Source organism: Pangasianodon hypophthalmus, chromosome 21, assembly GCF_027358585.1.
Source record: "Pangasianodon hypophthalmus isolate fPanHyp1 chromosome 21, fPanHyp1.pri, whole genome shotgun sequence".
Taxonomy (NCBI): domain Eukaryota; kingdom Metazoa; phylum Chordata; class Actinopteri; order Siluriformes; family Pangasiidae; genus Pangasianodon; species Pangasianodon hypophthalmus.
This window is the reverse complement of record NC_069730.1, coordinates 9,012,415-9,030,852: the sequence shown is the minus strand read 5'-3', so window position 1 is coordinate 9,030,852 and position 18,438 is coordinate 9,012,415. Positions and strand designations below refer to the sequence as shown.

Below are 18,438 nucleotides of genomic sequence, written 5' to 3'. Positions count from 1 at the left end.
TCTCCTTTGTCTTCTCCACATTCAGAGAGAGATTGTTGTCTTTACACCACCCAGCCAGGCGGCTCACCTCGCTCCTGTAGGCTGTCTCATCTTTGTTGCTAATGAGATGCACCACAGTCGTGTCCTCCGCAAACTTAATGAAGAGATTGGAGCTGTGTGATGGTGTGCAGTCATGGGTCAGAAGAGTGAAGAGAAGGGGGCTCAGCACACATCCTTGAGGGGCCCCTGTGTTCAATGTGATGGTGTTGCCGCCGACCCGTACTGCTTGAGGTCTCCCAGTCAGGAAGTCGAACAGCCAGTTGCACAGCGAGGTGTTGAGTCCCAGCTGGACCAATTTGTGAATGAGCTGTTGAGGGATGATAGTGTTGAATGCTGAACTGAAATCTATGAACAGCATTCTAATGTATGAGTCTTTTTTGTCCAGATGTGTGAGGGCTGAGTGGAGAGCAGTGGCGATGACGTCATCGGGTTGAGCGGTTGGACCAATTTGCAAACTGAAAGGGGTCAAGGGAGGGGGGGAGGAAAGACTTGATGTGGTGCATGACTAGTCGTTCAAAGCACTTCATTAGGATAGGAGTAAGTCGTTGAAGCAGGAGGGTGACGACTTCTTCAGGACTGGAATGATGGTGGTGGCTTTGAAGCATGTTGGAACAACAGCCTGACTAAGTGAGATGTTAAATATGTCTGTGAAGACATCAGTGAGTTCTACTGCACAGTCTCTCAGTACACGACCAGGTATTTTGTCAGGCCCCGGAGCTTTGCGTGCGTTGATCCTGCTGAGGGATCTCCTCACGCTGTGCATGGACAATGTCATCACCTGGTCACCAGGAGGAGGTGGAGTCTTCTGTGCAGTGGTGCTGTTTTGTGCCTCAAAGAGAGCAAAGAAGGCATTCAGCTCGTTCAGCAGGGAGATGGTGCTGTCACAGGTCTGCGGCGGGGGCTTGTAGTCCGTAATGGTCTGTATCCCTCGCCACAGGCTTCTAGTGTCTCTGCTTTCGCTAAAACAATGAACTATCCTCCTGGAGTACTGTCTCTTAGCCTCTCTGATGCCTCGGGACAGGTTGGCCCTAGCTGTCCTCAGTCCCTCCTCATCTCCAGATCTGAAGGCAGCGTTACAAGCCTTCAGGAGTCTGTAGACTTTGCCTGTCAGCCACGGCTTCTGATTGGCCCGAACAGTGATGGTCTTGGTGACCATTACATCTTCAATACACTTGGTGATGTAGGCAGTGACAGTCTCTGAGTACTCCTGGATGTCAGTGGTGTTGTTGTATGTGGCAGCTTGCTTAAACATATTCCAGTCTGTGGTGCTGAAACAGTCTTGAAGAGCCTCTGAAGACCCCTCTGGCCACACCAGTATTTGTTTGCGAACTGGTTTGGCAACTTTAACAAGCGGTCTGTATGCAGGCATTAGCATGACAGTGATGTGGTCTGAGGCACCAAGGTGGGGGAGGGGAAGAGCCTTGTAAGCTCCACTCTGGGTGGTGTAAACAAAGTCCAGTATGTTGTTTCCCCTAGTTGGAAAGTCTATGTGTTGATATATTTTAGGAAACACACTCTTTAGGTCTGCATGGTTGAAATCCCCAGCCAAGATGAGAAATGCATCAGGATGGGCTGTCTGCTGCTCATTGATGTGCTGGTATAGTTCATTCAGTGCCTCACTCCTGTTGTTGTTACTGGAGCTGGGAGGGATGTATACAGAAACGAGCAGTATGGCTGTATATTCCCTTGTTAGATAGAACGGACGGCACTTAATAATCATGAACTCCGCCAGGGGTGAACAGTGTCTGCAGACCACAACAGCGTCATGGCACCAAGCATCATTGATGTAAGCACAAAGCCCGCCGCCGCGGGACTTATCTCCCTCGACGAGAACTCTGTCTGCACGATAGCATGTTAGCTGGTCGAGCTGAATGGCAGAGTCCGGGACGCTGTTGCTGAGCCATGTTTCCGTGAATACAAAAACACAACAGTCTCTTACAATCCTCTGAGTGGAGCGCAGTAAACGGATGTAGTCCAGTTTATTTTCCAAAGAGCATACGTTGGCCAGTATGATGGTGGGGATCGCTGGCTTGTGTGGGTTAGCCGCTAGCCTAGCCCGGATACCTCCGTGCTTACCCCTCTTCTGCTTCCTCTCACGCCGCTTGTGGCGCATCCACTGTGGGCGAGATACAGGAGTGGGGGTCGGTGATGGAGATAAAAAACACGAAAACACCGTACTGTCGGGAGAGAGAGAAGCCGTAGCGTGTGCACGCGCCGCCATCTTAAAACTGGCATGGATGGCCAATATAACTAAATAAATTAAACAGATGTCACAGAGAACAGGATAACCCTCCTTACCTTCCCATAGGGAAACCGAACTTTGACTGAACACCAGCTCCACCCCTGTTATTGAGGCTCACACAACAATAAAACACAGCTCCCCCCTAAGGCTGGAAGAACATATTACATCTTCCCTACATATAAATAGTATATAAATAAATAAATAAATAAATATATATATATATATATATATATATATATATATATATATATATATATATATATATATATATACTTCAATTGCAATTCTACACTGTTTTCAAAAACAAGATATGCTGTAGAAAGGTTACATCAGGGATGTTCAGTCTTATCCACAAAGTTGGAGTCTTCAAAGTCCTCATTCCAAACAAGCATGAGTCACCTCTGATTGAAATGCAAGCGCAAGATCTACTGATTAAACCTGGAATCAGGTGTGGTTTCTGCTTGGCATCCAATCTTATTGGGAGGAACTTCATCATGCAGCAAGATAATAACCCAAAACACACTGCCAACACAACAAAGGACTTTGATCTCAAAGCCAAATGTAATCAGTGTATAGTATAATATATATATATATATATATATATATATATATATATATATATATATATATATATGTATATATATATATATATATATATATATATATATATATATATATATATATATGTATATATATATATACACTGATTAGCCATAACATTAAAACCACTGACAGGTGAAGTGAATAACATTGATTATCTCATTACAGTGGCACCTGTCAAGGGGTGGGATATATTAGATATATATATATATATATATATATAAGTGAACAGTCAGTTCTCGAAGTTGATGTGTTGGAAGCAGGAAAAATGGGTAAGCGTAAGGATCTGAGCAACTTTGACAAGAGCTTGGGTCAGAGCATCTCCAAAGCGGCAGGACTTGTGGGGTGTTCCCGGTATGCAGTGGTTAGTACCTACCAAAACAGGTCCAAGGAAAAACAACCAGTGAACCAGCGACAGGGTCATGGGCGCCCGAGGCTCACTGATGCGCATCAAAAGGTGAAGGCTAGCCCATCTGTTCCGATCCCATAGAATAACTATTGTATCACAAATTGCTGAAAAAGTCAATGTTGGCTATGACAGAAAGATGTCAGAACACACAGCCCGCTGCATATTGGCTGCGTAGCCACAGACCAGCCAGAGTGCATATGCTGACCCCTGTCCACTGCACAATGTGGGCACGTGAGCATCAGAACTGGAGGATGGAGTAATAGAAGAAGGTGGCCTGGTCATGTTTTCTTTTACATCATGTGGACGGCCGGGTGCATGTGTGTCGCTTAAATGGGTAAGAGATGACAACAGGATGACCTTTGGTAAGAAAGTAAGCCAGCAGAAGCCGTGTGATGCTCTGGGCAATGTTCTGCTGGGAATCCTTGGGTCCTGGCATTCATGTGGATGTTACTTTGACACGTACCGCCTACCTAAACTTTGTTGCAGACCTAGTTCACCCCTTCATGGCAATGGAATTCCCTAATGGCAATGGCCTCTTTCAGCAGAATAATGCACCCTGCCACACTGCAAAAACTGTTCAGGAATAGTTTAAGGAATATTAAAAAGGTGTTGACCTGGCCTCCAAATTCCCCAGATCTCAATCCAATCGAGCATCTGTGGGATATGCTGGACAAACAAGTCCGATCCATGAAGGCCCCACATCATAACTTACAGGACTTAAAGGCTCTGCTGCTAACGTCTTGTGCAATACCACAGCACGCCTTCAGAGGTCTTGTGGAGTCCATGCCGGGATGGGTCAGAGCTGTTTTGATGGAACAAGGGGGACCTACACAATATTTGGCAGGTGGTTTATATAAATAGTCAGGTCCATAAGTATTTGGACAGTGACACAATTTTTTTAATTTTGCCGTACACCACCACAATGGATATGAAGTGAAGCAATCAAAACCTGATTGAAGTGTAGACTTTCAGCTTTAATTCAAGGGGTTTAACAAAAATATTGCATTAACTGTTTAGGAATTACAGACATTTTTTAAAGAGTCTCTCCGTTTTCACAGGCTCAAAAGTAATTGGACAGTTGAGTGATAAGCAGTTTCACTGCCAGGTGTTGCCTGTTGCCTTATTATTTTAAGACAAATAAAGGAGATACAAGGTCTGGAGTTGATTCCAAGTGTTGAATTTGCATTTGGTACCTGTTCATGAGAACTCTCAATATGCGGTCCAAAGAGGTGTAGATGCAAGTGATGGAGGCCATCATTAGGCTGAAAAAACAAAACAGACCTATCAGAGAGATAGCAGAAACTTTAGGAGTGGCCAAATCAACAATTTGGTACATTCTTAAAATGAAGGAACGCACTGGCGAGCTCAGCAACACCAAAAGGACTTTCAAGGCCACAGAAGACAACTAAGTGGATGATTGCAGAATTCTTTCATTGGTGAAGAAGAACCCCCTTCACAACATCTAGCCAAGTCAAGAATACTCTAAAGGAGGTGGGTGTATCATTGTCAAAGTGTACAATCAAAGATGCCTTCATGAATTATCTGTCAAACATGTGGAGGCAGTGTTACGGCATGGTCATGTATGGCTGCCAATTGAACTGGGTCACTGTTGTTTATTGATGATGTGATTAATAGAAGTAGCAGGATGAATTCTGAAGTGTATGAAGCTATACTTTCTGCTCAGACTCAGTCAAATGCTGCAAAACTGATAGGACAGTACTTCACAGTACAGATGGATAATGACCCAAAAAAAGTACAGCGAAAGTGAACCAAGAGCTCCTTAAGGCAAAGAAATGGAATGTTCTTAAATGTCTGATAACCTCAACCCAATTGAGCATGCTTTTCACTTATTGAAGACAAAACGGAAGGCAGAAAGACCCACAAACAAGCAGCAACAGAAGGCAGCTGCTTGTCTGGGAATCATAGATGAAGGCTTATGACTTGGTTCTGACAGATTTAAATGGGAATCACACTGATTGTCCAGCCAGAGCCTGTTGAATCAGCTCATCCAGAGATCATGAAGGAGCTTATGAGTCACTGTGAACAATTAGTACTGAAGGTCCAAAATTCTCATGCTTCTACTTCTCGCAACAGTAGAGACTGTCTGAGGTCAATGTGGGATCAGCCATAGTTAAAGTCAGAAGCATGACTCTATAGTTGATGATCAGATATCAAGTTGGCTGGAAAACTAATTCCCAACTCACAGGTGTTTGAGTTTCCTAGGTTTATACTCAGAAGTGATTTACCAGGTCAGTGTTCCTGCCTCATCTCATTCAGTGCTGCTGATTGGTTGTTGTCAAAAGGGATGTCCTGGGGTGCAATTTCAATTAACACCCCCCTGTCTTGGAGACAACTTTATGTTTGTTCATAAAATGCCTAGATCATGAAACGTAAGTGTTGTGTATGCACAGAGCTTACTCTGATGAGATGAGAAACACAAATTTAATAAAGTTGAGGAGTATGTAGAGGACATTAAACACTGGATGCTTAACTTCCTTCTACTTAATTCTGACAAGACAGAAGTACTTTTACTAGGATCACATGCAGCTAAGTAAGCTTTCTGATTGCATAGTATCTCTGGATTGTCTTTCCGTTTCATCATGTGGAGCAGTAAAAGACCTTGGTGTGATTATTGACTCCAGTCTTTCATTTGAAGCTCATTACTAGGATAGCTTGCTTTCATCTCAGAAATATTGCTAAGATAAGAAATATAATGTCACTACACGATGCAGAAAAACTAGTTCATGCTTTTGTTACCTCTAGGTTGGATTATACTAATGCCTTACTGTCTGGATGTTCCAGTAGATGTATAAACAAGCTCCAGTTAGTCCAGAATGCAGCAGCCAGAGTTCTTACTAGAACCAGAAGATATGACCAAATCACCCCTATCTTATCCACCTTGCATTGGCTCCCGATCAAATTTCGCACTGATTATAAAATACTACAATTACAAGTACATACATACATACAAATACAAGTACATACATATACAAATACAAGTTATGGAATAGCCTTCCAATTAGTGATCGGGACTTAGACACAGTCTCAGTGTTTAAGTCTAGGCTGAAAACATATTTGTTTAGTCAAGCCTTTTTTGAATAGTTTTTTCTTAGGTAAAGGAGCAGATCTGGAGGGTTCACAGCATAGAGCGTTGTGGTGAACCGGGTGAACTGGGATGTTTGGATGCTGTCAAACATGCTGCCCCCCCACCCCCCCCCACATTCACTCAGGGTTGTTGATGGTGGAGTGGCTGGCCGCTTTATGTCCCAGGCGCCCTCATGTCTGTGTTACCTTCTGGCTCTCCCTTTTAATTATGCTGCCAAAGCTAGTCTTGCCGGAGTCGCTGCTTCCACTCTGCACACAATGTACATATTCTTTTACCTGACAATTAGCATACCTTACAATCTCTCTCTATCTCTCTCTCTGTCGACCTACACATGCTACTCCTGAGATGCCAGTGATCCTGACCCCTTCTGTTCTCCAGACCTAACTGATCCATCCTGATGCCCTACTTCTGGTTGGATTTTTCATCACTTGGAAACCACTCGCTGCTTCTGAGGATTGCCCCACATGGACAGCCAAAAGTTACATGTGATTACTGTGGATGAAAATGACTTTGGACTTCAATTGATATGAACAGTTCTGATACGATGGCTTAGGACTACAATTGCTTTGATAGCTTTAGGACTGCAATTCCCATGAACAGTTTTGCACTCAGTGAACAGTTGATAACTTATAAATGAATGCAATAAATTATAATGAACTTTTGTGGTTACACAATTGCACTTTCTGACCATATAATATACAGTTATGGAAGGGACTTATTCATAATCACACTACCCGGTGTCACCCAGATGAGGATGAGTTCCCTTTTGCATCTGGTTCCTCTCAAGTTTTCTTCCTCATATCGTCTCGGGGAGTTTTTCCTTGCCACCGTCGCCTCTGGCTTGCTCAGTAGGGATCAATTCATACATTTAAAATTTGTATCCTGAATTTATATATTTCTGTAAAGCTGTTCTGTGACAATGTCCATTGTTAAAAGTGCTATACAAATAATATCAAATTGAAATTGACTCTGAAGTTCTAAGCGTGACTTTCAATGCATTTGAGACCAAACATGATGTAGTTGCTAAGGTTTGTGTGCATTTCAAGAACATGTAACCTTTACACATACTTTAAGCATGTGCTACACAAACAATATAATACATGAAAAACAGAAGTTTGAGTGTCCTGAGCAATTTTCTGATGTGATCTGAAGTGTTTGAAAGGAAACTGTCTTTGGTAATATAATACCAGATTCTTGGATAATTTTCTGTCCCATTGTTTTGCTGGAGAGACATCAAGGTAGCCCATATTGCTTCTCTGCTGTCATTTACATTTACATTTTACATTTACAGTGGGGCAAAAAAGTATTTAGTCAGCCACCAATTGTGCAAGTTCTCCCACTTAAAAAGATGAGAGAGGCCTGTAATTTTCATCATAGGTACACTTCAACTATGAGAGACAGAATGGGTGGAAAGAATCCAGGAAATCACACTGTCTGATTTTTAAAGAATTTATTTACAAATTATGGTGGAAAATAAGTATTTGGTCAATAACAAAAGTTCATCTCAATACTTTGTTATATACCCTTTGTTGGCAATGACAGAGGTCAAACGTTTTCTGTAAGTGTCTTTTCACACACTGTTGCTGGTATTTTGGCCCATTCCTCCATGCAGATCTCCACTAGAGCAGTGATGTTTTGGGGCTGTCACTGGGCAACACGGACTTTCAACTCCCTCCAAAGATTTTCTATGGGGTTGAGATCTGGAGACTGGCTAGGCCACTCCAGGACCTTGAAATGCTTCTTATGAAGCCACTCCTTCGTTGCCAGCTCTCTGCAGGTCATTCACTAGGTCCCCCCATGTGGTTCTGGGATTTTTGCTCACCGTTCTTGTGATCATTTTGACCCCACGGGGTGAGATCTTGCGTGGAGCCCCAGATCGAGGGAGATTATCAGTGGTCTTGTATGTCTTCCACTTTCTAATAATTGCTCCCACAGTTGATTTCTTCACACCAAGCTGCTTACCTATTGCAGATTCAGTCTTCCCAGCCTGGTGCAGGTCTACAATTTTGTTTCTGGTGTCCTTTGACAGCTCTTTGGTCTTGGCCATAGTGGAGTTTGGAGTGTGACTGTTTGAGGTTGTGGACAGGTGTCTTTTATACTGATAATGAGTTCAAACAGGTGCCATTAAAACAGGTAACGAGTGGAGGACAGAGGAGCCTCTTAAAGAAGTTACAGGTCTGTGAGAGCCAGAAATCTTGCTTGTTTGTAGGTGACCAAATACTTATTTTACCGAGGAATTTACCAATTAATTCATTAAAAATCCTACAATGTGATTTCCTGGATTCTTTCCCCCCATTCTGTCTCTCATAGTTGAAGTGTACCTATGATGAAAATTACAGGCCTCTCTCATCTTTTTAAGTGGGAGAACTTGCACAATTGGTGGCTGCCTAAATACTTTTTTGCCCCACTGTACAGCATTTAACAAACACCCTTATCCAGAACAACTTACAGAAGCGCTTTGTAGCCTCTATCAAAAACACATCCTCATGCTAGTTCACTAGGTGAAGGACAAAGAGTATCAGCAGTCTAAAAGAAAGGAAAACACAAGTCAAGGATTTTTTAATATAATAGTAGATAAACAAAGTGCTAATTCAAGTGCTTAGTGAAGAGGTAGGACATTAGTTTTTTTTTTGAAGACAGCCAGTGAGTCTGCCATGGGGACTCTGCCAGGAGGAGTTCATTCCACCTCTTGGTTGCCAGGACAGAGTCTTGATGCATATTCTCCTTTTACCTTGAGAACTGGTTCCAGTCGATCCATGGTAGAGGCTCAGAGGGAACGTGGTGCAGAGCAGGGTGTGGTAAGTGCTTTAAGGTAGGTAGGTTTTATAGGCAAACATCAGTGTTTTCTGATCCAGGCAGCTACAGGAAGCCAATGGAGGGAGCATAACAATGGAGTAGGAGAGCTTGGAGAGGTTGATAGCAGTTCATTCAGTCATTCAGCTGCATTCTGGATCAGTTGCAGGGATCAGATGGGGTTCAGGGGCAAACTTGCCAGGAGTTAACGCTAACTTTTTTTTTTGTCATTCAACTTTTTTATTTTAAACTTGTATTACCCACAAAACATAGAATACACAAACACAACTACAAACAATGAATATTTAAGGATAATAATAATAAAATAAATAATAAAAGCAATAATAAAAATAACAATATAATAAAACAAACAACCAAAATGACAGCACGACAAACCATTCCTCTACTTGTTTTCCAGATAATACAAAAACCTACCCCATCTCTGATTGAAAACATAGGTGGAGTCCTGAAGTTTTGCCAGCATTCGCTCATATGATGCGTTAGAATTCATAAGTTCAATCCAATCCTTGAAAGAGGGAGTGTCTGAGTTCTTCCAATTTTGCAGCACCAATCTCACAGTCGTAATTCATACAGCAACAGCCAGCCCAGCCTGCACTTTAGATATCTCCATCTGTAGAACAGTTGTATCTCCAAGAAGACAAAATCTTGGAGAACAAGGTAGAGGCTGCTCCATCCACTCCTCAATGGTCTGAATAACTCTTGTCCAGAATGGAGCCACCAAATGACAATCCCACATTAAGTGTAGATAAGTGCCAGTAGAACGACCACATTTCCAACACATGTGACAATGACCCTAAGTGAGTGGCCTATGAAAGGGCTTTGGTATGTTATGTTCATCCTCTGGTCATTCTCATCAACCCCAGTCTTAGAACCTGCCATTAGAGCCATGGTTACACATGCAACCTGCCATTTTTCTGAATGCTTTTTTGTCAAATCATTTTTTGTTGTAACTAAATAATAAAGTAGTAATAAAATGTTTCCTTTTGCAAATATTAGGGAATCAGTGTATATTAATGCAAACAAAACAATTTATTTATAGTTTCAGTGTGATTTATAGTTTCTATAGTTTGTGGTGTTTTTGTGTTTGGTAGTTATTAACAAACAAATACTTTTGGATTTTCTATATTTGTGCTTAGAATGTGTACCTTCTATGTTTCAGACAAATCATTAATGAAACCCTCCCTAAAAATCTTGTGCCACAGTTCTACCACATACAACCTCTGTAAAGAGTCAATCAAATAAGAAAGAAGTGACTACCCAAAGTATTTCATTTACTCATTCTCATTTTGTAAAAGAATGTAAAGCCTTTAAAAAAAATTCAGAACCTTATAAATCCAGTCTTGAAATATTGACCCCTTCCATGATAATACTCACAGTATAAAAACTAAAAATACATCTGTTTAATAGTCTCCTAAAAATATTGTAACTACTCCAGTGTGTGTAGGCTCTATAGTGTGTGTGTGTATATATTCATGCACAAGTATCTCTGTACAGCAGGGCTACCATGTGTGAACATTGTTCTGGCTCATATAGCAACACAGCATAGTCATGTCCAATGTGTTTCTAAAGATATGCCATGAACCATTTGCCATTTGGCAATGTGTGTGTGTGTGTGTGTGTGTGTGTGTGTGTGTGTGTGTGAGAGAGAGAGAGAGAGAGAGAGAGAGACGGAGAGAGAGACAGAGAGGCAAAGAGACAGAGGGAACAAGACAGAGAGAGAGAGAGAGAGAGAGAGAGAGACAGAAAGAGAGGGAGAGAGAGACAGAGAGGCAAAGAGACAGAGGGAACGAGACAGAGAGAGAGACAAGGAATGCTCAGCTGTTCATTTATTTCAAGTCATCTTTTTTTAGTATACATGTCAAATACTCCTCCAAATGTATATGCACTCTGACACACACACACACACACACACAGAGAGAGAGAGAGAGAGAGAGGGAGCGAGAGAGAGAGATTGAGAGTTTTTAAAGGTGCTGGACATAATGTTCCCAATTAAGAATTGTTTAAAAAAAAAAAAAAAAAAAAAATCTAGGTCTTCTAAAAAAATATGGCCCTATAACTAGTGTTCCCCACTCCCAAATATGTTAGGCCACTGTTCTGAATATTTTAGTGCTTTTTCTACTCCAGTAAATTCACAAGCAATACTCCCTATGTGTGTTAATAAATAATAAGTTGTGCAGTTGCTCAGTTTTTCAAAGTTATTTCTAAACATGGAATTGACACACAGACAGCTGTACCAGTATGACTCTTTCTTAATGATGTCTAGTCCTTATTACTCACTGATTAGGTTTGCCATCCTGGTAATTAGACTGGGAGGTCTCAGTTATAATTTGTTTTAAATTTGGATTTTACATCCACACATATATGCACATTGTGTTCTATTATTTATTATTTCTAATAAACTTTCTTATGCCTTTTCTTTAGCGCTTCGATTTTTTTCTCTTACACTCTCTATCCCTCTCCACTGTTTTCTTCACTTCTCTGGTGTTTCTATGGCCAGCCCACTCTTTCCTTCCTCTGAAATACGGGTGGCTCGTTCCTCAGATACAGGCCCTTCCCGTTTGATTTCTGTAACAACCTCTGTGTAGGTGACTTCTGGGCTGGTCTTCCTGCCTTTTGGTGGAGTCACAGCAGGCTCTGCCTCAGCACCCTCCTGGCCCTCAGCAACAGCACGTTCCTTCTTGAGTTTGATGCGGAAGGACTCTTTGCTGGGAGCTTTCTTGGCAATGTTCTCCTTCAGCCTCTCACCACTCTGACGCATCTTCTCCCGCTGCTCAAGAGGAATGATCTTCTCACCCAGGGTGTTGATCTTAGTGCCCAAAGTCTGGCTTGTCTTGCTTAGGCTCTCCTTAGTCTTGCTGAGGTTCTCCCGTGTTCGATCACGGGTCTTATTCATGTTATCCTTGGAGAAAGCCGCTCTGATGTTGTCTATCCCTTTCAAGCCTGTCTGCCTCAGTCGTGCTGCCCTTGATGACTCTGCCTCTTCCACCACCATATACTCCTCATCAGATGAGAGGTCTGCAGGTATTTCATACTCATCAGGCTCCACCTCAACATTAGCCAACCCTGCATCCTTAGGGGTTTTTGTCACAGCAACTGATGGAACTTCAGCCTCACCCTGAAGGAAAAGACAGAGAGAAAGAGAACAGAGAGAAGAAGAAAATAAATGGAATAAAGCAAACTAGAGAACAAAGGAATAAAAAGATAGACAAACTAGATTAACTGAACAAGAACTAAGACAAATATTTTGTGGAGCATCTTCCAAGTGACTAAATGTAAATGCAAACGTTAAGAAGTCTTTACCTACAACAAAAAGCTGCTAACCAGCACCCGAAAAGAAACTATATGTAGAAGTGGGACTTAAATTCAACACGTTGCCTAAAAACATACCTTGGGTCTATCAAGATATAATACAAAAAAAAAGACAAATACAAAAACATGAGTATTACAAAGTGTGTGTGTGTGTTTCTGTGTATATGTACCTGGTAGATAACCACTCTGAACTTGTTCCTGGTGAGAAGTTCATCCCGTGCAGTCTCCACTTTCTTTACACGGACATTCTGCTTCTCCACACGTGAACGCACCTCCTTCACATGAGCGCTCACACGCCGGGCCTTCTGCAGCAGCTTGTCCACAGTGGTTGCTGTGGCACCATGGTTCTGGACCAGTTTGAGCAGTTCTGATTGGACTGTAGCAACAGATGCCTCTAGCTGATGTTGGCGTTCTTCCATTCTTTGCTGGCTGGCCTGCACACCATCAATGATAGTGGAGACACGTTCCAGAAGAGACAGGATGGACAGTGGAGACACCGGCTGACCAGACTCATCCTCAATTCCCAGCACCATGTCTCTACTCTTCTCCATTTCCAACAAACTCTTACAAACACTGGAAACAACCACTGATGGTTTAGTGAGGATAAAGTCCTCAACCACGCATTTATCCTGGTAGGCAGGAGATCTGCCAGCCTGTTTGACTTGGAGAGAAAGACTGACTGATGCAAAGACCAAGATCTGTCCTGCCAAAGAACCACCAGCCTGACTCATACCCTCCACTCACACATCTCACAGATATAAATAAGTACAGCTGTAAGAGGACACGGGGCATTTTGGGAATCAGCAGGACAGGGAAACAAAATGGAAAGCCCTGATAGTTTAAAATGCCTTGACACATGTACAATTGCATTTAATGTGTATTATACTAAGTGTGTGATTATCCTTTGAAATATATAGATTGAGGGTGGAACAGTGTTACATACTGATTTTTTTATGTGTGTATGCTTGAATGGTTAATTTTATCTGCACAAACACCACCCGACCCTTGGGAATACTTAACTAACTCAATTGAAGTCAGCAGCTGCAGCTACCTCACACACTGTAACATGACCTCATGAGTATTTCTGCACTCTGACATTTAAGGACTACACATCCCAATGTACTCCCTGATTGTGGGGTCAATGTGATATGGGACTGAAACTTATTTTTAAAAAAAATAAACAGTGATAATGTGTCACATCTTTTAAAAAATTGCAAAATATGGTGATAATCTTTTTTATGTCTCTGACATGTGGTGGGAGTCTTTATCTTTTAGGGTTGTCCATCTGCCCATCTGTCTGTCTGTCTGTCCGTTCGAGATTCTCGTTAACGCGATATCTCACAAATGAGTGTTTGAATGTTTGTAGGATTTTTAATTTGAATCAGCAGATGAACTTATTAGATATTGGAACTGATCCAAACAGGGTCAAGGTCAAGGCTAGATCAAATGTCTGAAATCTATTTTTCTTCAATAGATTCTTTCCTGTTTGTCATACTGAGATGTTACTTGTTACTTGTTCATGTTCAGGAACTCAAGCCCCATTTTCTGACTATTCCCGATTTTTGCCATTGGTCAGTCCAAGATTCTTGTTAGTGTGATATCTCAAGAACAAGTGGCTAAATCACTTCAAGGTCAAAAAATAGTTTTTCTTCAATAGCTTCCTTCCTGTTCGAAGAGTATTTTCAGGGTATTTCAGGCATTGAGTTCTACTTGTTTTTGTCAGAGGGAGCATGCCCAACAGGGAAGAACTAATGAATTGTGTCAGTTTATACTGAAATTAAATTAAGAAAACAATAATAATAATAATAATAAAGTTTATTTATACTGCTCTTTTCATTTGAGGCAAATCTCAAAGTGCTACAAAATAAAAATGGTACATAAGACATAATGTACATAATGGTACATAAAAAAACTAAGGCAAAATATCCAGAAGACATAAAAATTATACTAAGATACTAAACCAAGGTCTTTGATTCCTTCAGGTGATCTGGGAGACTGTTCCACAGCTGAAGTGCTGCTAAACAGAAAAAGTATGGTCCATGCATTTCAGTGGATGCATTGATGGTCAGGAGGAGGAGCATATTTTGTATTCTACAGGAAATTGCTAACAATGAAGAGTGTGGAGAACAGAAGTGATGTGACCATGACATGAATACAACCTGTATGCAATGCCAATCCATCTCAGGGCATCGCACATGCAGACTAATAACTGTATATATAAGTAGACAACATGGTGTCATTGGCTCCCATTGCGCAATTTTGAAGCCTTTTTTGGTCGAACTGAAAGTTGCCATCTTCAGTGAGTTTGCAGAGCAGGTGAAAATTGGAGCTAGAGTCTGTGCAGTAGAAGCTGGTGGAGTCAGAGTTTCTCTGGCCTGCCCATATTATTCGTATTATTCTTCATGCCAGGAGTGTGCATGGTGACAGGCATATGACAAGTGCAAAAAAAAAAGATGAAGCATTGACTAATGCTAGCTTAAAGTGGTAAGACTAATAACTGTATATATATAAGTAGACAACATGGTGTCATTGGCTCCCTTTGTGCAATTTTGAAGCCTTTTTTGGTCGAACTGAAAGTTGCCATCTTCAGTGAGTTTGCAGAGCAGGTGAAAATTGGAGCTAGAGTCTGTGCAGTAGAAGCTGGTGGAGTCAGAGTTTCTCTGGCCTGCCCATATTATTCGTATTATTCTTCATGCCAGGAGTGTGCATGGTGACAGGCATATGACAAGTGCAAAAAAAAAAGATGAAGCATTGACTAATGCTAGCTTAAAGTGGTAAGACTAATAACTGTATATATATAAGTAGACAACATGGTGTCATTGGCTCCCATTGTGCAATTTTGAAGCCTTTTTTGGTTGAACTGAAAGTTGCCATCTTCAGTGAGTTTGCAGAGCAGGTGAAAATTGGAGCTAGAGTCTGTGCAGTAGAAGCTGGTGGAGTCAGAGTTTCTCTGGCCTGCCCATATTATTCGTATTATTCTTCATGCCAGGAGTGTGCATGGTGACAGGCATATGACAAGTGCAAAAAAAAAAGATGAAGCATTGACTAATGCTAGCTTAAAGTGGTAAGCATTATTAATTACATAAAACGTGTTGCTAAATTGTAGTCATAGAATTTACTCAAGTATACTGATTTTACCATTGTCAGGAAAAGAGTTTAGAGTTGCCATGACTTTCTGAGCTATCATGCGCTAGCTAGCTGATGCTAGCTAATCCATCATGTTAATAAAAGTAAAGTATAAGTAGCTAATGAAAAGTACTAACTGAAAATATAATGGTAAACAGCAGTCAACATTTATACTGAACACAGCATATTTTTAGATGACAAAAATTACTGCTCTCCATGATATTCAACTGACACTTGCAGTAAGTTACCCATCTAAATGGAGAAGTGCACCTAAAAGACAGGATGTTCACATAATCTATTTAAATATGATTTGGGCAATTTTAATATCCAAACCAAATTAATATTATGACATCTAGCTAGCAATGTAATTTGTGATCTTCCCTTCAAGTTGTTTCAGTTTGCTAATGTTATCTAGCAGCTAGCTAGCTAATTAATGAGCTAGTTGATCCACATACCAGAAAAACTGTCTATTAGAACAGTTTAGAGCAGAACAAGATATGATAGTGCTATAGTACTTTCAAAGTTTGAAAGATGTCAATTAATTTCACTGTACTCTCAGTAAGAGCTTACACCCTTTTAATTAGCATCAAATAAATAGCACTATAAAATGAAAAAAAATAAATTTGGGAGATATCAACATCAACTGAATTTGTAAAAAAGTCTGTCCAAAAATAATTTGTGAAGCTGTAACTTAAAATGTAATTTTGGCTTGACTTCCATTTACTAACATAGTAATGTGCAGAGTTAAATATTGTAGATTTTTGAGAAAAAAGAGGGCTTTACTTTACCTTTAAACCCTTGTTATGATGTCCACTGATATACAGTATACACAGCCTTTGATGCAGACACACCAAGAGACAGGTTAGCATATTTAATCCATTTTCTGGCATACTGGCTCTTTTTGGGAGGTGGGAGGCAACAGGAGTAATTGGCTGTGTATGTATAGGATGAATATATTTATAACTAAGTTGACTGTAAGCCAACATGTATGACAACATTGTAATACTGCATTTTTAATTAGACAATACAAATGGTAGCTTTTGTGTTTGACAGTTATGTCAAGTAAGTAGACCTAATGCAGTGCACTATATTTTTATTTTTACCATTGGGCTATCATTAGGCTAATTTAATAATTTCTGTATGCTACACTGATGATGATCTTAAGGCTTGATAAACTTCCTGTTTAATCTTGAGGAAAACAGGAGAGGACATGACAACGGACCTAGTGTATGCGATCCAGTGTGGTTATATTTGGGAGAGATTATAGATAAAATCAAATTTAAATAGGAAGAGATTGAGATTCTCCAACAGTCAGAAGGAAGTTCTCCTGTCCATTCTCATATGCCTTGGGATTACAGGTTAAGCATGGCAGTGGTTTGATTCTTACCTGAAGGAAAGCTCCAATAGTGTCTCACAAGGCTCACTGCTGGTCCTTGCCTATTTCAGTGAGGGAGGACATGGTTTTTCATACCACTGCTATGCTGATGACACTTAATTCATTCTCTCTTTTCACCTTCAAATACCTACATTTCAGCTTGTATCCAGCATGCCTCTCATCGAAAATGTCAGCTTACTACCTGGACCTAAATCTTAGCACTGAGATGCTGTGACCCCATGTCAGTCATCCTAGAGTGTTAGATGATCGCAACGTCTCATTGTTGAGGGCTCTGCTCTGGACCTGCTGTTCTCCTGTCTGCTTAACAAAAAATTACCCAGTTTGTTCACATATGAGTGGAAAATATGGCGCCATTTGCTCCCATTATACAGTTTTGAAGCCTAAATTTGGTTGGATTGAATAATGCCATCTTTGAGTTTGCACAGTAGGTTAAAAATTGGAGCCAGAGATTGTGCAATAGAGACTTTGGAGGCAGAGCATGCACAGTAGATATGGCCAGTCAGACAACAGATCTGCCTATCGCCCACCTACATTGGTTATGGACACCTCTGTTTAGTGCGCACATTGACAGAGTGCAAATTAAGATGATGCAGTGAGCGTGTTATTAATTAATTGTGGCTTAGTGGTTAGCACTGCTGGGGCGTTTGAATCCCGCCTCTGCCCGTGTGCGTAGGGTCTGCATGTTCCCTCCATGCTTCGGGGGTTTCTTCCCCCAGTCCAAACACACGTGTGAGTGTGTGTGCAGTTGTGCCCTGTGATGGTTTGGCACCCTGTCCAGGGGTGACTAATGACTGAATGAGCTACTATTTACTAGGGAAGCTGACATTGGCTAACACATCATATTAATCAAAGTAATGTAATTATAAGTAGCTAACTTACTGAAAATATACTGGTAAACCGCAGTCAAAATTTATAGTCAACACAACAGAAAAATTTGCTGCTCTCCATGATTTTCATATAAACTCACCATGTACTTTAATAGGAACACCTGTACACCTGCTCATTTATGCAGTTATCCAATCAGCCAATCATGTGGCAGCAGCACAATGCAAAAAGTCATGCAGATACAAGTCAAGAGCTTCAGATAATGTTCACATCATACATTAGAATGGGGAAAAATGTGATCTCTGTGACTTTACCCATGGCATGGTTGTTGGTGCCAGATGGGCTGGTTTGAGTATTTCAGAAATTTCAGAAATGATTTCCTGCGATTTTCACACACAACAGTCTCTCTTTATTGTCCAAAAATGTTAATCACCTCATCAACCACTCCCTTTTTATTTATCATCAAATAACTCCTATAAAACACATTTATCACACTGAAAAAAATATTGGTGGTGATATCAAGGTGAATTGAACTTAAAAAAACGACAGAACGCTATTTCCAAAAGTAATAT

General features: G+C 40.9%; 1 protein-coding gene across 1 annotated transcript; it reads right to left on the bottom strand.

The window, feature by feature from the left end:
• Positions 1–11,018: 11,018 nt before the first annotated feature.
• cavin4a (caveolae associated protein 4a) lies at positions 11,019–13,248 on the bottom strand. The gene is made up of 2 exons (XM_026941301.3): positions 12,690–13,248; positions 11,019–12,325 (listed from the first exon to the last, which is right to left on the bottom strand). Exons 1-2 carry the CDS (start codon positions 13,068–13,070, stop codon positions 11,681–11,683), a joined length of 1,026 nt encoding a protein of 341 aa, XP_026797102.3. The 5' UTR covers positions 13,071–13,248; the 3' UTR covers positions 11,019–11,680.
• Positions 13,249–18,438: the final 5,190 nt, after the last annotated feature.

Bases quoted from the DNA above. Each gene is read 5' to 3' on its own strand.
- cavin4a (XM_026941301.3), bottom strand. From the start codon at position 13,070: ATGGAGAAGAGTAGAGACATGGTGCTGGGAATTGAGGATGAGTCTGGT. The intron at 12,326-12,689 runs GTACATATACAC...CTTTTCCTTCAG, and splicing joins TCAGAGTGGTTATCTACCAG to GGTGAGGCTGAAGTTCCATC.